Consider the following 22,010-nt stretch of genomic DNA (forward strand, 5'->3'; position numbering starts at 1 on the left):
ATGGCTAACAGTGTACTAACAGGAAGCAGCACGCTTCTCCATCCAAAGACAGAGGTACAGTAAGAAACACACCGGGCACAAGGATTTTGGTTAAAAAACAGTCAAAGAACAAGGTTTGTCTTTGTGTTATCAAAGACCACAGTTCCCATGGAAAGAAGCTGGGTACTATTTAAGCCCCGCCATCTGTTTTTTTTCCATTTTACGTCAAGGAAGCAGCGGAATGGGAGACTCTTTGAAAAGGTCAGAATTTCCGTACTACATTCTGAAGCAATGGAGGCAAAGGAAGATATTCAAGCTGGACAGGTCCCATAGAACCATCTTGCTGATGTCACAAGCTGGAGGAGTGCTGGCAACCGTGGAACCTTGGAAATGTAACATTCTATAGTGGTTGGCAACTGCCTTCGTCAGTTCAACAAGCTTGGAGCAGGTACCACCTCCTTCGTTTGAGTGTATTTCACTGCCAGTTGGAGTTTTGTTTGAAAAAAGAAGCAGAGCTAAGGTTCTGAAGGTCTACTTTTTGAAAGAAAACTGCTGGATAAGAATACGGTTTGCCTCAATGTTGATAGCTTTAACATTTTAACGTATGTTCTGTTGGTATTGAGAGAGTGGAGGTTGAAAGCAAGAGGTAAGGCACAAGAGCTGAAAATGGCCACAGCTGGGAATGACCGCTATTTCCATTTTTATTCCCCCAACGCACAGGTGAGTGCTGTAGATTTTAGAGTGATTTGTATCCTTGATTTACTTGATACATCTGTGTTTAAAGGGAGGTTTATTATGTAAAGTTAGAAGTTGGTATGTCACTCTGCCTGGTTATGGCTGCATCTGTAGATCAGATATCTGATTTTTGGAAGTGGTGAGAAGAGCTAAGGGTCATCTAAACTATGGACAATTTCTCCCATGAACTGAGCTCAGATACTTAAGGAACACACAAGTTAAAAACCGCGCATAAAGATCACTCATCACTTTCTTACTCAACCAACATTATATTCATTCTGAATAAATAGGCCATGTTTGTAATTTCTGCTTACGGCGACTACCTGACTTTCTGCAAAATCAGTTATCTAAACCAAAGTCCTTCAAAACGGGTTTATTCTTCCAAGAAATATTTATATTCCACCTGGTGAAAAGCCAGAGGTGAGTGTAGGGCTCTCTGTTATTGCCTCCATCTCAGCACTAGGGATTTAGGCGTCAATGCCTGGGCGATGGGCTTTGGCTCCAGGCCCCACCGTGTCCCAGGGGATTCCACAGTCACACTGGCTACGGTCCAAAAGCGGCGTGTTTTTCAGATGCTGCTCCTAGACCCATCTGATAATGTCTGGAACTGGGTGAAACTTGCCTTCAAATATTCAAATATTTTCAAGTGTGACTTTGTTTTCCTCTAAAACATTACCCCAAAACTCATTAAGAAATAACTGGCAAATTGGCATTCACAGCTCTCAGCTAGGATATGTTTCATATCCAGGATATAAACCCGAGTTTATGTTTGTTGCCGTACTGTTATACCTGGACTACTGAATCATCTCCCCCATTAATTAAAACTGAAAGGTTTTAAAAAAGGCAATTCTCATTTAAGGCAACCACTAGGGCATGGGAATCTAGTGTGACTTACCCACAAGGTCATTTTCCTCAGGGGAGTTCCAAGTGCAGATTCTGTCACTGTCAAGAAACCTCTTGGCTGTGTTCACAGCAGTACACCATGTATAATCATAGGATCATAGAATGGTTTGGGTTGGAAGGGACCTTAAAGATCATCCAGTTCCAACCCCTCTGCCCTGGGCAGGGACACCTCCCACCACACCAGGTTGCTCCAAGCCCCATCCAGCCTGGCCTTGAACACCTCCAGGGATGGGGCAGCCACAGCTTCTCTGGGCAACCTGGGCTGGTGTCTCACTGCCCTCAGAGTAAGGAATTTCTTCCAAATATCTAATATAAATTTCCCCTCTTCCAGTTTAAAATCGTTACCCCTTGTCCTATTGCTACACTCCCTCATAAAGAGTCCCTGCCCATCTCTCCTGTAGGCCCCCTTCAGGTACTGGAAGGCTGCTATAAGGTCTCCCTGGAGCCTTCTCCAGGCTGAACAACCCCAACTCTCTCAGCCTGTCCTCACAGCAGAGGGGCTCCAGCCCCCTGATCATTTTGGTGGCCCTCTGCTGGACCCATTCCAACAGGTCCATGTCCTTCCTGTGCTGAGGACTCCAGAGCTGGACGCAGTACTCCAGGTGGGCTCTCAGCAGAGCGGAGTAGAGGGGCAGAATTACCTCCTTCAACGGGCTGGCCACGCTTCTTTTGATGTAGCCCAGGATGCAGTTGGCTTTCTGGGCTGGGAGCTCACATTGCCGGCTCATGTTGAGCTTCTCATCCACCAGCACCCCCAAGTCCTTCTCCTCAGGGCTGCTCTCAATCCATTCTCCGCCCAGCCTGGATTTGTGTCTGGGATGGCTGTGACCCAGGTGCAGGACCCCGCACTTGGCATGGTTGAACTTCATGAGGTTTGCTCGGGCCCACCTCTCCAGCCTGTCGAGGTCCCTCTGGATGGCATCCCTTCCCTCCAGCGTGTCAACTGTGCCACACAGCTCGGTGTCATCAGCAAATTGGCTGAGGGTGCACTCAATCCCACTGTCCATGTCACCATTTAGTCTGTTTTTATTGTTGTACTTGCAATATCTGAAAACTGTTTTCTCCTGCAGCAAAAGTACAGCAACATCTCCTGTTTCTGGGAAAGACAACCCTTAGGCTGCATGAGGATCAGTTGTGTCTTCCATCATAGCAAACCTCGTTATATTAATGGACTTTTTTTGCCACCTAGTAACAGTGAGTAAAAATATTTTCTCAACAAGTTGTTTATGAGAGTAAGTAAATACAGGGAAATGTCCTTCTGATGCTTACTGCCCATGCTTACCTTGTATGCATTGAAGTCAAGAAATGTAGCATGGAAAATCCATCAGGTATGATCTGCTATCCCAGCAAGCTGAAGGCAAAGAAAGAAATTGTATTGGCATTTGAATAGGGTTGCCATGTGATTTTTTTTTTAGTTAGGATCTTCCTAACTATCAGTGACATGAAAGATAAAGGCACAAATGGCAATTTAGGTTGCTAAGGTCCGCGGAGCAAAAGTGGTGCTTTACTTGGGTATTTGCTAGATTACATCTCTCCAGTAGTCAAAAGTGGTGAGCAGGCAGGTAACCATTTCAGAGAAATGAAAAGTAGTGTGTGTGGAGGGGGGAGGAGGTTGGTAGGGCCACTAGTAGCAATATCTGTTGATAGAGCACAATGTGTTAGGTGGGTGAGACCCACCCCCTTGTATAGAAAACATCAGATTACAGTGCTGTGTGTGCAGGTATATTTCCAGTTCATCATTTTGAATACACTTTTCAGGCTAGAACATTGGATGCAGGCTATTAAGTAGAGTAACAGTGTACAAGGCAGTACGGTATCTGAAAATCAGAGTATTTATGGAAAAAACCACCACATTATAAGTTGGGGTTTTTTCTTCAGTCCTTTCCAAGAGGAGCTCTCGTTTACCAAGAGTCCGACCTGGGACAGGGTAAGAGTCCAGGGCAGGGAACCAAGACACATGTCAGAAACCAGGCGGAAGCCAGAGTGAGAGCACGTCAGCATGACTTGTTATAGATGCATGAACAAATGGACAGGACAGGAGGTAATGGGCATAAACTTGAGCATGGGAAGTTCCACCTAAACACGAGGAGGAACTTCTTTCCTTTGAGGGTGGCAGAGCACTGGAACAGGCTGCCCAGAGTGGTGGTGGATTCTCCAACTCTGGAGACATTCAAAACCCACTTGGACGCGTTCCTGTGCCACCTGCTGTGGGTGACCCTGCTCTGGCAGGGGGTTGGACGGGATGATCTCCAGAGGTCCCTTCCAACCCTATGATTCTATGATTCAATGATTCTATGAAACCAGATTTGTTCCTGGGCCTTATCTCCAGACCTGTAGACAGGTGTCATAAGAGAAGCCCAGGAAGACCACTAGTCAGAAGCAAACACCTTGCGTTCCTGAAATTCCCCCAGGAAAAGGTAGTCTGTTGTATCTGGGCATGTTGAGCCGAACTAATCACGGAGGACCAAGGCAAGAGCTTGAGTGCTCTTTCTGCGAGTGTCCATACTGCTTTTAGTGCAGTTCCCACACCCAGAGCATTGGCACCTGGCACCTTGTGCTGCCGTACACACCATGCAGGCATGCTTTTGGGTCTGGTGTGAGTCCAAGAGGCACTGTGGACAAGGGCGTGCTGTAGAAGAGCAATGTCCAATGAGAAAATGGACCCAAGCCTTTTTCTTTATACTGCAGTATGTATAAATTCAAAGTCTGTGTGCTCCACAATAATATCGTAAATATTGAAAGTGCATTTATTCATTTTAATAGTTAGAAATCTTGTTAAACTAATTTAAGTTTGGTTTGGCTTACACTGCCCAGAGCTAATAACACCCTATTCTGGAAACTGAGAAAGGCTCTATGAAGTTAAAGTGTTGTATCTTCCTTTCTCCGGCATGTGATACAACAAATCTGTTCTGCCAGTGTGTTGTTAAAATGGGTTTACTACAATACACATGCTCCTTGTAGGCAAGCAAGAGATGCATAAGAATAACAGCAACTGCAATAAAAGAAAATGCCCATGCTTCATCTAATTTCTTTAAAAATGGAAACATACCCAACTTTGATATTTTTAATATAATGCACAGAATCCTGATTGTATCTATAGCTGCAAATTGTTCAGCTCAAACAATACAAATAGACTCACCATTTTTCATCATTTTTATTTTCAGTCCATTGCACTTCCTGGCTCTCAGAAAATGCCACCCCCATACTGAAATAGTTTTGTTGCAAATATTATGGGTAGATATAAATTCCTAAGGAAAATAATATCTTTTCTGATTTTCTTTGAACTTAAGTGTAAATTACTTTCATGAACTTCATATTCTTTCTCAAAATCTACATTTTGTACTTAGTAAAGAGAGTTGTGATTCAGAAAATTGATAGAAAAAAATATCCACAAGCTAAAAAAAGGTAATCCTGTGCTTAGCATTGCTAACGTCTTCAAAATTGATGCCATGAGGAGTGATAGAGGCCTGCCTATTATTCAGCATGTTTAAAATAGTTTCACAGGTGGGGGCCTAAACTCGCTTACTTACTTCAGCCCAGCTATTACTAATCACATGTTTCCCTGTGTTGTAAATATCTTAAAAGGGCTTGGAAGAAAGAAGGTTTCTGCCTCAGATTAATCTATCCACCATCTGGAAGAGACAGACAGCTTTTTTCAAATAGTGTAGAATGATCAAAACGATCCTCTTTCCAAAAGGCTTTATTCAGCAGTGCCTCATCTGTCCATTCGCAGGAGCGAGTACCCATCATTTTTCCTACTCTCTGTAGCTGGAGGATGCTCTTTTGTCAGCCTTCACAGAAGATTTTTCCTAAAAGGCGCAATCTGTCTATTTAATGATTCCTTCAATATGATAATGATTTAAAACTATACCTGCTGGTCTGAACTTGCACGCGATATTCCTGTTCCCTCCTAATAAAATCAATATACTGTCCTTATCTGCAGATGTCCCATTGCAGCAGGGTGTACAAGAAGGGATGCTGCATCCAGCCCATCGTCAAGAATCACTCAGAAATCAAAAGAATATTTTACTACCAATTCACCCTCCCCTGATTATAAACCTCAATGACGAAGAGGATGAAGAGGACGACGAAGAGGAACAGAACTGTAAACAGTTTTTTTCTTTCTTTTACAAGGAAGTAGAATGGGGGGTTTGGACTCTTGCAATGTACTTCACAACTGATTTATCATAATAACCATCACATTTTTAGAAAGGAGTTGTTGACGAGTTTTGGAAATAGTTTCCAGCTAATCTTCAAAATATTGGCACTGGTAGTCACCAGATGTGACTGAGGCAACATTTTCTAACTCCTGTGAAATGCCTAACTGTGTATTTCAGTAGTGGTGTAATTCACATACCTCTGTTTCATTCAATAAAGTTTAAAATTTGATCCACCATTCAGATGATGTGATCCACCATTCTGATGGCCATCAAATACTCTTCAAAATTTCTCGAAATTCGGGGATGAAATCACCAGTTTAGGAGGCAGTTCTTTTCTGAGAAACAAACTTTGGAACAGGGGCTGTATACACTCATCACTGAAGGTGAAGTCACAGGTTTGTTTACAAAAGATAGCTGTGTGACTTCAACTTAAATGATTTGTTCAACTGATTTCCTGAACTCTGAAGACAGTCTCATTTTATTACAGGAGGTTATTCTTGAATCTAGTGAAGAGAACCCAGAGAAAACTCTTCACTAGATTAACTGAATGTCTATGTGTGTATATTTACATTATTATTTATTTCAGTTTTTTTAAACATTGCTAAACCACTGACTGTATCTCACCTAGAGATGAGAGCGAAGTAATGAATTGCACATTCCCAGAGAGTGAAAGGGAGAGAATGACCTGCTCTCCTGTGTGGACTCTGCAATGACTGTGCTAGTTCTGAGGCAGACCCGAGTTGCTTTTCCCTTTCCCCCTGCCTTTCGGGTTGGCTGGGGGGGCTGCCTGTTAGTGCTTCCTAACTCGCTTTCGCTCTGAGTAAGCCACTTTAACTTAAACATCGGAAAAAGTCAGGCTTTGGTCATCTTAGTGAGACTTAACCGAGACAGATGAGGAGCACTCACTTCACCAGCTCTGCTGGAAGATGTTACAGGACAGGAACTTTGGGCGGAGGTTTTGTGACAAGCACTCCCTGGTGACGTGTTTAGTCGGAAGATTTCCTTTTGGGTGTAAATGAAAGATTATTTTGCAAATGAGGACTGAAGATGTTTTTGAATCATTTTAGATCAACAAACACAAGCTTCTTAATACGAGTTGTAACTGCAATTCCATTGCACTTGTCAATACCTAATATTAAGGGATCATTTTTCTGTCCAGAAGGGGAGGCTGCAGTCAGAAAAGAAACATCTGAGACTGAACTTAAATTCATGATGGTATTTGATTATTAAGAATTGTTGAAGGTCTTTGTATAGATACCTAGTAATCTTTTAAAAATATTTCCTACAGATGTTTCTAATTGGGTGCCTAAGACTGATGCAGATATTGAAGAGGAAAGAGCAATAAAGGAAATGTGCTATAAATCTGGTAAATATGGAATTAGTGACTCTTTCCTAAACAGCAGTGCTGCCAATATAGTAAACTTTGTGGTTTTTTTCTCCCCTGGGGTATATTTAGGCGAGTATTACAGGATTCAGTACCCTGACGAACACCAGTCAACAAAAACTGTGTCTTCACGTCCCAAAAATGAGCTATTACCCTTGAAAGCTACTGAACGAGACTTGCAGAAAGGCAAGTGCATTCCGTCTTCTCTCTCTCTGTGTTTACCAGTTTTTAAATTACTGTTACAGGGAGAAACTATTAAATAGTTTGCCCGTCCTCCCCGCTTTTTTAATTTAGTGATAATGAAAGACAGCGTATTACAAAGAGTACACAAATGCTTCCTTCATTTTTCCCCTGTGTATATATACTGTCACACACATGATGACTCCCTGCATCAATCAATTGTAGATGGAAAAGGTGGAAATGGGCTGTTAACCCTATGTGTACTTTCTTGAGATACACAACATCGGTCTTTCATGTGATTTTTCTGCATGATCAAGTTGTATGTAGTCCAAGTTTAACCACCTTAAGGTTAGGAACATAGTTTAAATTTCTCATCTAGGCTTTCTATTGGAAATGAAGAGAGACAGGCAGTCTTTTGGAGTTACTTATTGGATCATAAGAGAAGTGCCAAAGACAAGTGCTGGCTGTCTTGGGTGCCTAGATGATTAGATGTAGCAACACATCAAACTAAATTTAGCTTAAATAAATAACCCCTTGAAGGGTCTTATAAAAGATGGTAACAGAAGAGTTCTATTTTCTTTGGACATTGGGCTTTATCACACATAATTAAGGTCAAAGGAAGGCAAACTGATAAATATTTACCTCCCTTAGTATGTTTCTCCATTGTTCTTGACCAAGTGGCATGACTGAAAAAATCTGCAGTAGTTTTTTAGTGAATCAGTAATAATACAATTCCATCATAGGAGGGAGAGTTATGTTCTTAACAGAACAAGACACCACAGTAACCAGTAAATCAGTCATTAAGAATTGCTGGGCAGAAATATGACCTGCTACGTTAAATAAAAAAGAATATTCTTGTTTGTTTTGTGTAAATGTCAGGGATAAAATCTTAATAATACTGTCTTATGTAAAACAGATTTGAGTAGGACAATGTGCTAATAAAAAAATGGGTATTGAAAAATTGTCTCCATTTTGAATAATACAGACAGGTGAAGTCACATTTTTCTGACTGACCATTTTTGCCAGCCTAAATTGTTAAATAGAATTGGGCAACATTATTTTCTTCTCATGTCCACATTTAAAATGTTTGTTATTAAAATGGTTTTGATAAGCTATTTCTGGCAAGTATTTGGATAGATTTAGACTACAGACAAGGAAATCACAGAATCACAGAATCACAGAATGGCGGGGGTTGTAAGGGACCTCTGGAGATCATCTAGTCCAACCCCTCTGCCAAAGCAGGGTCACCCAGAGCAGGTTGCACAGGAATGCATCCAGGTGGGTTTGGAATATCTCTGGAGAAGGAGACTCCACCACCTCTCTGGGCAGCCCATTCCAGTGCTCTGGCACCCTCAATGTAAAGAAGCTTTTCCGTATGTTGAGATGGAATTTCCTTGTGCCCGTTGCCCCTTGTCCTGTCACTGGACACCACTGAAAAGAGTCTGGCTCCATCCTCTGGACACCCGCCCTTTAGATATTGATCAGCATTGACAAGATCCCCTCTCAGGCTTCTCTTCTCCAGGCTGAACAGACACAGTCTCCCAGCCTTTCCTCATCAGAGAGGTGCTCCATTTCCTTGATCATCTGCATCGCCCTCCACTGGACTCTCTCCAGTAGTTCCCTGTCCTTCAGGAACTGGGGGGCCCAAAACTGGACACAGTGCTCCACATGTGGCCTCACCAGGGCGGAGTAGAGGGGAAGGGTGACCTCTCTCAACCTGCTGGCCACACTCTTCTTGATGCACCCCAGGATGCCATCGGCCTTCTTGGCCACAAGGGCACATTGCTGGCTCATGGTCATCCTGTTGTCCACCAGGACTCCCAGGCCTCTTTCCACAGAGCTGCTCTCCAGCAGGTCAGCCCCTAACCTCTACCGGTGCATGGGGTTATTCCTCCCCAGGTGCAGGACCCTACACTTTCCCATGTTGAATTTCATTAGCTTCCTCACCCCTCAACTCTCCAGCCTGTCCAGGTCTGGCTGTATGGAGGCACAGCCTTCTGGTGTGTCAGCCACTCCTCCCAGTTTTGTATCATCAGCAAACTTGCTGAGGGTGCACCCTGTCCCCTCATCCAGGTCGTTGATGAGTATGTTAAACAAGACTGGACCCAGTAAAGACTCGTGGGGAACACCACTACCCACAGGCCTCCAGCTAGACTCTGTGCTGCTGATTACAACCCTCTGTGCTCTGCCATTCAGTCAGTTCTCCATTCACCTCACTGTCCACTCATCTAACCCACACTTCCTAAACTCACCTATGAGGAAGTTATGGCAGATTACGTCAAAAGCTTTGCTGAAGTCAAGGTTGACAACGTCCGCTGCTCTCCCCTCATCCACCCAGCCAGTCATTCCATCACAGAAGGCTATCAGATTGGTCAAGCATGATTTCCCCTTGGTGAATCCATGTTGACCACTCCCGATAACCTTCTTTTCCTCTACATGCTTAGAGATGACGTCCAGGATGAGCTGTTCCATCACCTTTCCAGGGATGGAAGTAAGGATGACTGGCCTGCAGTTTCCCGGGTCCTCCTTCTTGCCCTTTTTTGAAGACTTATGTGACATTAACTTTCCTCCAGTCCTCAGGCACCTCTCCTGTTCTCCGTGACCTTTCAAAGATGATGGAGAGCAGCTCTGCAATAACATTTGCCAGCTCCCTTGGCACGCGTGGGTGCATCCCATCAGGGCCTATGGATTTGTGGGTGTCAGGTTTGCCTAAATGATCTTTAACCCGATCTTCCTTGATCAAGGGCGAGTCTTCCTTAGTCCAGGCACTCTCTCTTACCTCCAGGGTCTGGGGTTCCTGAGGGCTGCCTTAGTAGTAAAGACTGAAGCAAAGAAGGCACTCAGTAACTCTGCCTCCTCTGTATCCTCTGTCACAAATGAGTATCCATGTATGAATATAGCTTTTAAGATATGCCTTTATTTATAACTACATACATTCAGAGAAAAGGACAGAGATGAGAAGCAATGCTAGAATTAAATCTCTCTTTAAACCCATATGTATTGAAAGCTTTTTAAATGCACTGTTTATCTAATTTTTTGTGAGTCTTAATGAATTAGCTATTTGGTTTCATGGTATTCTTTGCATTCATTTCAGGTAAAAACTTAACGTAATTGTAAGAGCAGAGTCTTTGCATTGTTCGCATCTCTTTGGGTGCTCTTGAAGTGCAGATAACTTTATGAGACTCCCTTCCTACAGGAGGCGACTGTTCTGTGGCACAGAGGAACACATTTGTTGAAGGGAAAAGATGCGAGGCACTGCCTCGGGAAAAAGAACCAATTGCATCAAAATATTCCAATGTGAAAGGTAGTTAATTATGATGCATTTCCTAATTTTAGGTGTGCAAGTGCAGTGGATGTTATATGCTTTGCATAAAACCAATCTGAAGTGAAAGTTTCTTTCATTGCAAGATGACAGCAGTTATTGAGGGTTACGGTCCAGTTCTGCTGCTTTTAGCCAGTTTGCATCCTTTATTAAATTCAGTGTGACCAGGATGAGTCCCTGAGTTACCAAAATCTTTGACATCCACAGGTTTGAGCACATGACATGCTGTGCGCTTTCCACTTCCATCGACTGAAACAGATTTGAACATAGGCGGTATCTCACAGAACATAGGCCTTAACAGAACCGGTAAAACTATGGTCAAGGAAAGAGCATTACACTTCATAAAGTGTACTTAAAAACTAGTCACATGCAGCAAATTAAAATACCGACACCAAAATACCTTGATGGATAGACTTCCTCCTTTTCACGAGAGAATTATAGAATAGATTTGGCAGTGTATGAAATGTGTCAATCTGATTATTGTAGCTAAATTGTTACCCGATTATTACCTTATGGTTTTGAAGCAAAAAGAAAAAAAGGACAAACTTTGACTTTAAAGTACCCCATAAACTGAAACCAAAATACATAATTTCTGCTGCATTCTGGCCCAAAGTGAGAGGAATAGAAGTGCTTATTTACACTAGCAGGAGGAAAGGAAGAACAGGCAAAGCCGCGTCTTCCTCCAGAGTTGCAGGGGCCAGGTGAAGAGCACTGTGGCTACTTTATACTACCACTTGCCTTGAGAGGTTCTGTTTGTAGTTTGAAGTGGGCTTACCTCTGCAACGAGTGCCATGACAATTTTAGCCTCATCATTTGCAGTATTTTGTTATGTTCATGAACTGCCCGTGTCCAGGATGTATCTCGATGCTACAGCCAGAAGAAGTAATTTGTAGTTCAGCCAGAAGGTGTCCTTCGGCGTGCATGGGTTTCCATGGACTCAACCATGGGTGTTCCAGAGGTCCATATGCCACCAATGCAGTGTAGAGAAAGGATGTATCTGGGCAGATAGTCAGCACTTAGAGGAGAGGAGTGGGTGAGGGCGCTGTGTTCACAGCTGCTGTTGAGACAGTCTGAAAAGACAGATGCATTCAGAGAAAGGGACAGAGATACTTCCCCAAAGCATTTCTTCAGTTGGGTTCTCTGAGGCACATCATACTACTACGATGACATGCATCGTGAAAATACCATAAATTCGATCAGATAGGGTTCATGAAAAGTGAGAAGCTAAAGAACGAGAAGGTATTTTGTAGCTGGTTCTTTACTTTGGAGCCATAGTTTTCTTCAACCTGTGTATTAGGGTCTTCTCTTAGAGAGCATGAGAGTTACACGTCAGTTACACTACACAGGATCCAAATAACTAACAAAAGAGAGGAAGACTATAGACCGAGACGTTAAAGGAAATTGCACTAAACAAATCAGTAGCTCACAGAAGTGGGAGGAAGAGAGTGGCAGTGCCGTTCCCTATGCTTACACAGAAGCAGCTAAAACCTTCTTTCTGTTGCCTTTCCAGGTGATGGTAATACAATTTCTACAAAAATTAATAATTCAAAAAGAGAGGGAGAGCGTTCTGGAAGGAGAGTACCTATAGCAGGTATTCCCAGAACAGATCGCAGATCCTTTGAAAATGGAGGTAATATACTTTAGCATTGGCTTCTCATTGCTGAACATCTTGTGGTAAATAAAATAACAGAATATATTTTGGTTGGGCATTTAATTGGGCATGTGGTTCATTTAATTTAATTGCGCATTTGGTTCATTTTATCTTATCTTCCAGCCTCCAGTCTCCTGCAATATGTCAAATTTTGAGTAATAGCACAACATTATTGTTTACATTTGTTTTTTCACTTTTAGGAATTCATACTTCAGACCCCAAAGGAAAGCCATGTCACCAACAAAGGGGTCCAAGTAAGGATGATGAAACTGCTCCTTCTACACCTTATCTGAGAGAAACTGGAAGAAAGACTTATTTCCAAGCTTCAGCACCTCAAAGATCAGCATATGTAGTCTACCGTAGCATCACTGTCACCCAAGAACCAATGTTCAGTGGAACTACAGGTGGGCTCCTGCTTACACAGGCTGCTTAAAATGCCTCACATATACCTGTCTGTGTTGTGCTGCTTTTGATTTTGTCCCTGCAGGTGACTAGTAAGTTATTTGTGCCTAAATATGGGCAAGAGTGTATTTGATCCAGCATAATTTTCAGAAGTAGGATGTGGCAGTATGCATAGAGAGAAATGTTAAGCCTTACGAACCTTTATAATTGGTCAGATGGAATATTCATTAACACTGATTTAGCCACCTTTGTAGCAGGAATTCATTTTTCTGCCAACGAAGAGCGATGAACGCAATGATGTGCCGATGTGCGCTAACATACTGATCCCCACTTTCTACAGCATCTTTTATGTGATTTATTCTTTTGAAATATTTAATAAACCTTGGAATAATCCATCTTAGTGATAGCAATATCTTATCTTACTGATAGCAATAGTAGTAGTTTTGTAGTAGAATTTCAGTTTCCTCTCAAGAAACGTTTCTTGTTCAACTTTTTTCTCCCAGCAGGGGACAGAAGAATGACCTTGCTTTGCATGGTATTTATCCACAAGTAGGATTTCACCGTAGGTTTGACTGTGATGGATTTATGATTGTTTTCATTATTTAGGATTATTTCTCACCTTGAATAAACAAGGGCTTGGGTCTTACTCAAATTTCTGTTATCAATTTAAATATACTCTAAATTTTTGTGATTTGTACTGTTATTTTTTGCACATGATTTATGTTGGACAGAGGACTGACTTCATTCCTCCTTGCAGGATGATATTTTCCTTCATTGTTTTTCCATCTTTGAAATACTCTATTGTCCTCTTGATGGTACGTACTAGGTCATAAATTTGACAAGAAGCCTCCAGGTGGGATTCTGAATCTTGTATCTTTCTTTTTGCAATCGGTTTCAGATGTAACCATAATTTTACATCTTTCGCTTTATTTTTACCTTGCTAATATAGCTTCATGCAATCTAGTAGATAATTGGGGTTTTATTTGCCTTTCTACTTTCCATCTCCCTGGTTTCTCTGGATAATCATGTTTTTTTCTCTGTCACTTCATCAAGAAATTTAGTGGTAAATAATTTACATAATCATAAATTAAGAAAGTGATTTCGTCTTGCCAGTTTCAGTCACCTCTCCTAAGCTGGGCTGAACTTCCCTCCTGAGGTGCCTCCCTTTCTTAATTTCCAATACAAGGAACCTCCTTCATACAGAGTAACCCCTACTTTCAGGGTGAATAAAGTTAAGTGAAATGAATCCCAACATCACTGCTTTGTCTCGGGGACGAATAGTAGTATTTTTTTTTCTTTTTTCTTTGAATATTTGCTTCCATTAAATGTAGACAGATTGGTACAGAGACTACGGAGAGAGCATTCTTAAGGTGAAGAATATATCTTATCAAATTTCCAGGTTACTAAAGGATAGAGCATGTCAAAAAAAAAGGTGACCAACGTTTTTATCGTATGAACAACCATTACCACTTTCGCAACTTTTCTTTTCAGCAGTCCCTGAGCCATGTGGTGGGAAATGCTCCAAACAAAAGAACCAGACTGACAGAAACAGAAGATTTTGGACCCAAATGGAAAACTATGGTAATACTTACATGTTGCATATAAATGGAAAATTTTGGGATTAATGTGCAATTAATAATTGGACTTAATGGAATTAACCTGGAATGAACACAAAACCAGAGCATTAATAATACTGACTTTAGAGAAATGTCACAGAAAGTGCCCAGTCTTTAGGCAGCATACTCTGATGAAAATTAGCTGCCTCTAGTGCTTTTGCAAGCAGAGATGAAGGAGGAGATTGGAATTATGGACTCCTATAATCTAAACGCAATTGATGCCTTTGGGAAGATTTTCAAGACAGGAACATTCAATTTGTTCAGGTCAAGGATATCTGTGGCAGATTCGCCCCATTTAGAAGATCTTGTGACCCTGATGGAAACACTGCAAGGTTACAGATGATCTTTAAAGTACTAGGGAGAAAGTTTGTCTTTAATACTGGCTTGTATGTCAGAGATGATGTACAATTCACCTGAAGCCCTGTTGACACTTCAGCTAATGTAATATTTAATTCACATATCAGACCAAGAGAGTATTTCCTGAAATTGTAGCCGACATTAAGAAACAATGTCTATGGTTTTTCTCTAGACAAATACCCTTCAGGATATTATAATGCACCAACTTGGAGGAAAAGAAATCCACATGCAAAACCGTCGATGTTTAAAACAACCATTCAGGTAACTTTTTGACAGAAATTTTTACAATTCAGTCTTTTTAGTAAAAGCAACATGTCTTTCCCCTCCTAGAAAATGTTAAAGTGCTCTTGAAACTTCCCCAACTGAAAACCTGAGAGAGTCTAAGCAATTATGAGTAGTCTGAAAGAGCAGTTTTGTTTGTTTGCAGACAGGTAATTTTGCCTGTATAACTAACCCATGATTTCTGATTTTTCACAAAATTACTGATATGAAAGGCAAAAATACGTACCTGCCTTTAAAGTGAGGAGCTACACAAGCAGTGGTGTTTGGCTTGTAGCAGTGGACAAAGCACAGCAGAGACTGAACGAGTGCGATCTGTTTGTCTCTCTGATTGCTCGTGAAGCAGCTTCAACAGCTGAAGGATGATCAGCCTGGGTTCAAATTCATAAAAGGGCTCAGGCTACAAAACATTCACAAGATACCCTACGGCCCATGAGTACATTTTACAGCTGTCTTGAAAGCAGAGGGTAGAACCTCGATGTTGTGTCTCGTGTTGAAAGTTTACTTCTTAAAATGTTTCTGAAAGAGCATATAGTTTTACTCCAATTATGCACAAAATGTTCTCTTTTGACAGCAGAGCCAAGAAGACATGGAAGTGAATAGAAAAGGAGAACTGTACGTAGAGAAGAGAAAGAGGTGAAGCGAGTACGTCAATTTACAAGAAAAATCTAAATGGAAAGAAGGAAGTTATCAACTGGAAAAACTGGATCAACTGGAAAAAGATGATAAAATTGCAAATTCCAAAAATAAGATGCAGGAAGTACCCTGCAAAGTTTCAAAACTGATTAAAAATTCAGAAAGTATGCTCTCTATGGTCACTTGTAAATATCGTCTCTAAGTTTAGTCTGTTATGAAACGCTGACAGTTGAAATTATTTTAACAGAGTATGTTTTAATGCATAATTACTAATATGAATAAATATGATTAGTTTTACTTTGCAGTTTCAGAGGATTTTAATGGAAACAGCAATAGTAATGCATTCTAGAAAGTGGCTCTTTTGATGTGAAAGCCAGATTCTTAGATGGTTCAGCTGTTTGCCACATGTTTGTGGGCTCAGGCTCAGTTTGATCTTGAGATTTCTGCCATTTTAGCAGGGCAGCAGAACTGCGTTATGAACTAAATGAACTTCACAACAAAACCTTCAGAATTAACTAAAATATGCTTTCACACATATTTAAAGTAAAGTATAAAAGACTGGGTAAAGATTAAGAGGAAGAATTGATAAAGGTGTGGAGGGAACAGCCCGCTGGAGATAAACTCCCGCCGCAGAGAAACTAGCAGGGTCCTCCTCAGCCAGGGGCCATAGACGCAGCCCCAAGCCATTGATGCCTCGCCTTTTCCACTGAGCATGGGAGCTGGGAGGGAACACCCCATTGGTCAGTTTGGGTCACCTGACCTGCCCAGGCCTTCCCGCAGCTGCCAGCCCTGCGCAGGGGAAACACGCCCGTCACTGCCCCTGCTGGCCCCAGCAGGCAGTGTGGGCAAGAGGCTCTCCCTGAGCAGAGAGCTGGCTCTGCTGCGCCCCAGCCCAGGGCTGGTGGTTGCTTGTGTGCAGTCCTGAGGCACAGCTCCCTGTTGGAGTGGCCTCCCCAGCCCATCTGCCGGCTCCCTGGGTACTTGAGGGTGCAGCCCAGCAGGGCCCGGCAGGGACTTGGGCATCTGCACTTTGCTGAAGTGTTGCCTGAGCTCCTCCTCTGCCAGCTGAGCCCAGCAGATCCTCTCGCCCCAAGGGAAGCTCTTCTCTGCTCCAGCCTTTTGGCCAGGTCTGCAGGGCCTGGCATGTCTGGAGGCTGGTCTGGCTGGGACCCTCATGGCCCAGGGGGCCTGGCAGAACCTAGAGCAGCCTCAAGCGCTGGCACAGGCGAGTGAAGGCCAGGAGGGTTCTAAAAGGGTGCCAAACACATCCTGAACCGTGAGCGGTTAACGATGAGAATTCTTCCCAGCAGGTCGTGCGGGGGGTCTGTTTTGCAGCTATGCTGAAAAGAGCCCGGAGAGCCCCGGGATGCACTAGTTCTTGCAGCGCTTGCGTGGCACCGAGGGCTTTTCTGCTCCTCAGACTGCAAGCCAGTGAGCGTGCTGGGGGTGCCCGAGAGGCTGGGAGGGGACAGAGCGGGGACATCTGAGGCCAACCGCCCAAAGAGATATCCCACAGCCTACCACAGCGTGCTCAGCAATGAAACTGTGTGTGGGGGGCAAAGGTTGGCGGGGGCTGCCCTTGCTCAGGGCCTGGCTGGGCATCGCTGGCTTGCTGGTCAGCAATGGCTTTCTTTTGCATCCCTTGTTTTCCTTGGGCTTTCTTTTCCACTCTCCGTGTCTCTAAGCCACCACTTTCCTCCCTTTCCCCCTTCCGATGCTCCCCCTGCACCCCACTCAGCTGTGTGGTGCTGAGCTGCCAGCCAGGCTTCAGCCACACCAGCCTGTGAGCAAAATCGTGCCCTCCCGAGGGGGAGAGGGCTCCCCCTTCCTCCTCCATCACGCCGCGGGCATCCCCTCTATCCCACTGGCATGCATGAGAACCTCGGCACTTTGGCCCACGTTACTCCTCGTCAAACCTGGAAATGGCCACTCAAAGGATTTTGCTGTGTCTAACGAGAAAAGATCACCTTTAACAATGGAATGACATTTCCCTGTGCTTCCTTGCTTCAGCTGCTTAGAAGGGCATCCTCCATCCCACTTGTGTCTAGACAGCTGAAATTTGGGCGCCAAAAATGTTTGCTCAGAAAAGGAGCTGCTGCCTGCAGAGAAATCAACGTGACCGATGGAAAAGAGGAGACGTCTGCACGCTCAAAGAGGCGGTCTGGCCCTGCGGCCCCCTGCCTTTGCCAGCGGCCATTTCCCTCTCCTGCTCTTCTGCACCAAAAGGGATCCGACTCCAGGCACCCAGCAGCGACTTGGTTTACTGAAAGTTTAAAGCAATAAATGAGTTTTGGATGTATCTGAATATGAACATCTCTGAATCCCTTCTGAAAGGAGACCTGCTGCCAATTGTGACACGTTTGTAAACGAGAAAAGAACTGGTGAGCGAAAGCAATCCACCTTCCCCGTGTACCAGCCTTCTTAATATATGTAGTATTAGTGACACTTCAGAGTTTCAAATGGGAAAGCAACCCTTGCAGCTCCAAGGCAAGGGACGAACGTGCAATTTTTCATTTCTTGATCCTTTACCAGATTGCCGCCCTTGCTGATTTTCTACTGCAACATTTCTTTTCAACTCATTGTACGTGTCACTATTCCTGGTTACATCAAAAGATTTTAACACATATGCTGGCCTGTCTCGTCCGAAAAGAAGTTGCATTTTACCCTGTTGGGGAAAATTGGAAACATGAGGATTGGAACCCCTCCCAAACTCCACCAAGGGCACCCAATGCCCTCCAAAGCCTCCCTTGAACCATCTAATGGCCCCCAAGATCCTCCTAAGTCCCACCCACGGGACCCAAAAAACCCTCAATATCCCCCACAGGGAAGCCCAAATACCCATGGGAACCCCGCCAAGTTGCATAGACCTGTACATGTCTGCATATGTGGTCCTATCTGCTAGAATTGTGTCTTTTCTAGAGACTGCCAGTGGAGTTGCATTTTTTCTTGTTGTATGGGGTTGAAAATGCAAATACTACATGGGCAGACGATTAGGATTCTGTTGCAGTTCATGTATTTATAACAAAACTTCCAATCCTGCTGTATTCGTGGCATTTTTACTTGCATTGGTGGAAAGAGGCGGTTTGTATTTTCAGGTACACAGCTTCCAAGGTGAGGCTGGCAAGCATTTTTCTTTTCTAGCTACGGTAGATGCTCATGGCAATAATGCCTTACAGTGAGCAATATACGCTGCTACTTGTTTTGAAAGCTTGCTTTCTCTGTCTATTTTCCTGTTTCCCAAATGCCTCTTTCCCCCTCTTTACTTTCTTTTAAAAGCTTGGAGTCTTTTATAGACGGCGCCTAGTGCTGTGTACATCTTTTATTTCCTCTCCTGTGTGGAAGTCCACAGAGCCCAGGGACCCTACGGCTCCGCCCAACGGCAACATGGACCGAGGGGACCGAGACCTTGGCCCCACAGAGGGGCTGTGGAGGGGCTGACAGCCGGTCCCGGTCCCCCCCCACGCCTGTGATGTCATTATGGGGCACGTTCCAGAGCCACCGGACAGGCAGGGGTTCTACTATGATGTTGGAGGGAGGGCAAGGACCAAGTGCTGTGAGCACCCCAGAGAGAAGCATCTCCCACTGCCCCAGGCTTCGAAGTGGGTGATAGCTTGGCTTGCGCCGCATACTCCTCCTCAGCCAGGGAGAGGAAGATGAGTGCAGTGGCTTCCCCGCCTTCCATGGGCTTTGCCCGGAAGGGAAGCTGGGCGATGGGATCATCAGCGTGGACAGCATTGAATTCATTGCTCACAAGATGATCCTCTCCAGCTGCAGTCCATACTTCAGGTGAGTGCTTGAAGGAGGAGGGGATGGGGCCAAACAGTATTTCCTGCTCTGTGCCACACTGTGCCTTCGTGTATCTCCAGCGCTTCCCTTGGCCCTCAAACTCTCCTCCAGCAGTTCCCCCTAGTCCTGGTACCTCCCTGGACACCAACATTCATCCACAAGCTCAGACGGAACAGCCGTGCTGGAAGTGCTGTCTGGCAAAGCCCCAGATATGGTGCAGGGCTGGGAGCGTGGCCAGCCTGGCGGGCCTGGTTTTCCTTCCCCGCACACTGTTACTCTCTGGTGTTCTTGTTGAAGCAAGGTGCCCACTTGCCCTGTGGCTCCTTATTAAAACAACCATCTAGTAAAACATTCCTTCATAAAACTCCCCGGCCTCCTAGCATGGCTACTGCTAGTGCCCAAATTGGTGGCCGGGGAAGGAGGCACAGGGGATAATGGGGTCAGGGTGTCACACAGCAAGGCCGCTTTCTTCCCCAGCGCTGCTTTGCTTTTTTCAGGGCTTTGTTCTCCAGCAACTGGAGCAATGCCGAGAGGAAGGTCTATAAAATCCCCAGCACTTCCTCTGAAATGATGAGCCTCCTTATGGAATACGCCTACACCAGGACAGTGCCCGTCACGGATGACAACGTTGAAAGTTTGCTCATCGCGGCAGACCAGTTCAACGTCCTGGACATCGTCAGACTGTGCTGCGAGTACTTAAAATCCCAGCTGTGCTTGGAAAATTGCATCGGCATCTGGAGATTCACAGGCTACTACTACTGTCCTGACCTGCGAGAATCAGCCCATGAGTTCATCCTGCATCACTTCGAGGAGGTGACCAGGGTGTCCACAGAGTTTCTGGCGCTCTCCCTCAATGACCTGGAACGCCTGCTGGAGAAGGATGAGCTCCCTGTGAAAGAAGAGGCCGTGTTCGAGGCTGTTCTGAAATGGGTTGCTCATGACCTGCAGAACAGGAGGCAGCACGTTGTAGTCTTGCTGGGCAAGGAAGGGTGGAAGTGTGGACAGAAGGGATTTTTTTTCTCTAAATAAACTCAGCGTTACTGACAGTTAAGACTTTGCTTAAAACTCTTGAACTCATACGTGCGCAGTGGTATGAATTTGTAGTCCATGTTCCTGGTACTTACATGTCCCTCATGCAAATCTGCAAGTGCCATTTCTATCAGTTTCATAGGAACTAGATTTTCCTCAGTGTCCCGGAAGGTCCTATTGACCACCTCTTTGAAGAGCTGGAAGTTTGCTTTCCTGAAATTCAGGGTCCTGACTTTACTCTTCCCCTGATGCCCAGACCCCTCGGGACTGTGAACTCCACCAGCGCCTGACCACCGCAGCCCAGGCTGCCTCCAATCTTGATGTCACCCATTAGCTCATTTGCGTTGGTGCCCTTCAGGTCCAGTATGGCCGCTCCTCTGGTGGGGCTGTCTATTACCTGGCTCAAGAAGTTATCTTCAAGGCACTCGGCTCTGGGAGTCTCCTGGATTGCCTACAGCTCGCCATGCTGCTTTTCCAGCAGCTGTCGGGGTGGCGGAAGTCCCCCAGCAGGACGAGAACCTGTGAGCACGAGGCCTGCTGCTGTAGCTGGAGGAAGAAGGCTTCGCCAATAGGCTCCCCTTGATTGGGCGCCCTGGAGTAGACACCAACCCCAAGGCTCCCTTTGTTGCCTGGCTCTCTAATTCTTAGCCATAAGCTTTCAACCTGCTCTTGGCTATTCTTCAGAGACGGCTCTTCACACTCTACCCGTTTCTTGACCTAGAGCGCAGCCCCTCTGCCCCCGCTTCCTCCCCTGCTGCTGGCCATGGATAGTCACAGCAATTGCTCTGCATAACCACGTTCTTAATCTTACTAATTGCTGTTTTAAAAACACGTTTCTTCTGTACCACGCTCGGTCTCTTATTGCAGTGTGGTTCCAGAATTTCACTCCTCTGATGCCTGGAAATTCTCTTCTGATTCCCAGCCCAAATTTATTCACTTCCAGGCTACATCTCTTTGTTCTTCTGCCAGTATCATTCTTTACCTTCACAAGTCCTCGTTCCCTCCTTTGGGAGTTGCCCTACTGATGAGAGCAATCATCTCTTCTCTTAGTTTTTGTTTCTCTAGGCTAAAAAAGCCAAATCTTTCCATCTGCTCTGAAGAGAGAGGCTCTGCATTCCCTTGATGAGTCTGTTTGTGTGGCCTTGAGTATATTTCTGTTTCAATCCATCTTTCTTGAGCACAGATGACTAGAAATAGTGCGCAGTCTTGAGGATAAGGCCTGACAAGAGCTTTGTGTCATACATTTATTGATTTCATCACACCATTGTAGCATCTCTGTGGGAAGTGGCTCAATATCTGTGATCAATTAATAAGCTTTATTATCCTCAGTAGTTTCGACCTGATGAATCTTTTTCCTCTAGAACACCAATTCATCCCCATGCTTTTTTGCGGGCACTTGATTTTCCATCTCTAAATGCCTTTCGTATGGGTGGCACGGTTATTTTAGAAATTCTGAACTTTGGAACTCCACTTGCACACCTACCCTGACAGTGGTGTCTGTGGATGCCGTAATGCATCATGGTGTGTTCCTTATGACTAAAAGTTACCACGGGGTAAGGCAAGGTAGCCTTGCGTTAAGTTGCCATAGCAG

At 44.4% G+C, this 22,010-nt stretch overlaps 2 protein-coding genes across 2 annotated transcripts; both read left to right on the forward strand.

The window, feature by feature from the left end:
• The first annotated feature begins 645 nt into the window (after positions 1-645).
• Positions 646-15,608, forward strand: LOC128908653 (uncharacterized protein C12orf50 homolog). The gene is made up of 10 exons (XM_054199301.1): positions 646-699; positions 2,688-2,811; positions 5,561-5,722; positions 7,066-7,143; positions 7,234-7,347; positions 12,174-12,293; positions 12,515-12,718; positions 14,208-14,297; positions 14,862-14,950; positions 15,543-15,608. Exons 1-10 carry the CDS (start codon positions 646-648, stop codon positions 15,606-15,608), a joined length of 1,101 nt encoding a protein of 366 aa, XP_054055276.1.
• Positions 15,609-19,081: 3,473 nt separating this feature from the next.
• On the forward strand, positions 19,082-20,944 carry LOC128908655 (kelch-like protein 10). Its single transcript, XM_054199302.1, is given in 5 exon segments — positions 19,082-19,157; positions 19,244-19,270; positions 19,273-19,390; positions 19,888-20,369; positions 20,898-20,944. Coding segments are annotated over 5 exon segments (750 nt in total).
• Positions 20,945-22,010: the final 1,066 nt, after the last annotated feature.

Source organism: Rissa tridactyla, chromosome 4 (genome assembly GCF_028500815.1).
Source record: "Rissa tridactyla isolate bRisTri1 chromosome 4, bRisTri1.patW.cur.20221130, whole genome shotgun sequence".
Taxonomy (NCBI): domain Eukaryota; kingdom Metazoa; phylum Chordata; class Aves; order Charadriiformes; family Laridae; genus Rissa; species Rissa tridactyla.

Coding starts and splice junctions, on each gene's coding strand:
- LOC128908653 (XM_054199301.1), top strand. CDS start 646: ATGGCCACAGCTGGGAATGACCGCTATTTCCATTTTTATTCCCCCAAC. Junction 7,144..7,233: donor GGAAATGTGCTATAAATCTG/GTAAATATGGAA, acceptor GGGTATATTTAG/GCGAGTATTACAGGATTCAG. Junction 12,719..14,207: donor AATGTTCAGTGGAACTACAG/GTGGGCTCCTGC, acceptor TTTTCTTTTCAG/CAGTCCCTGAGCCATGTGGT.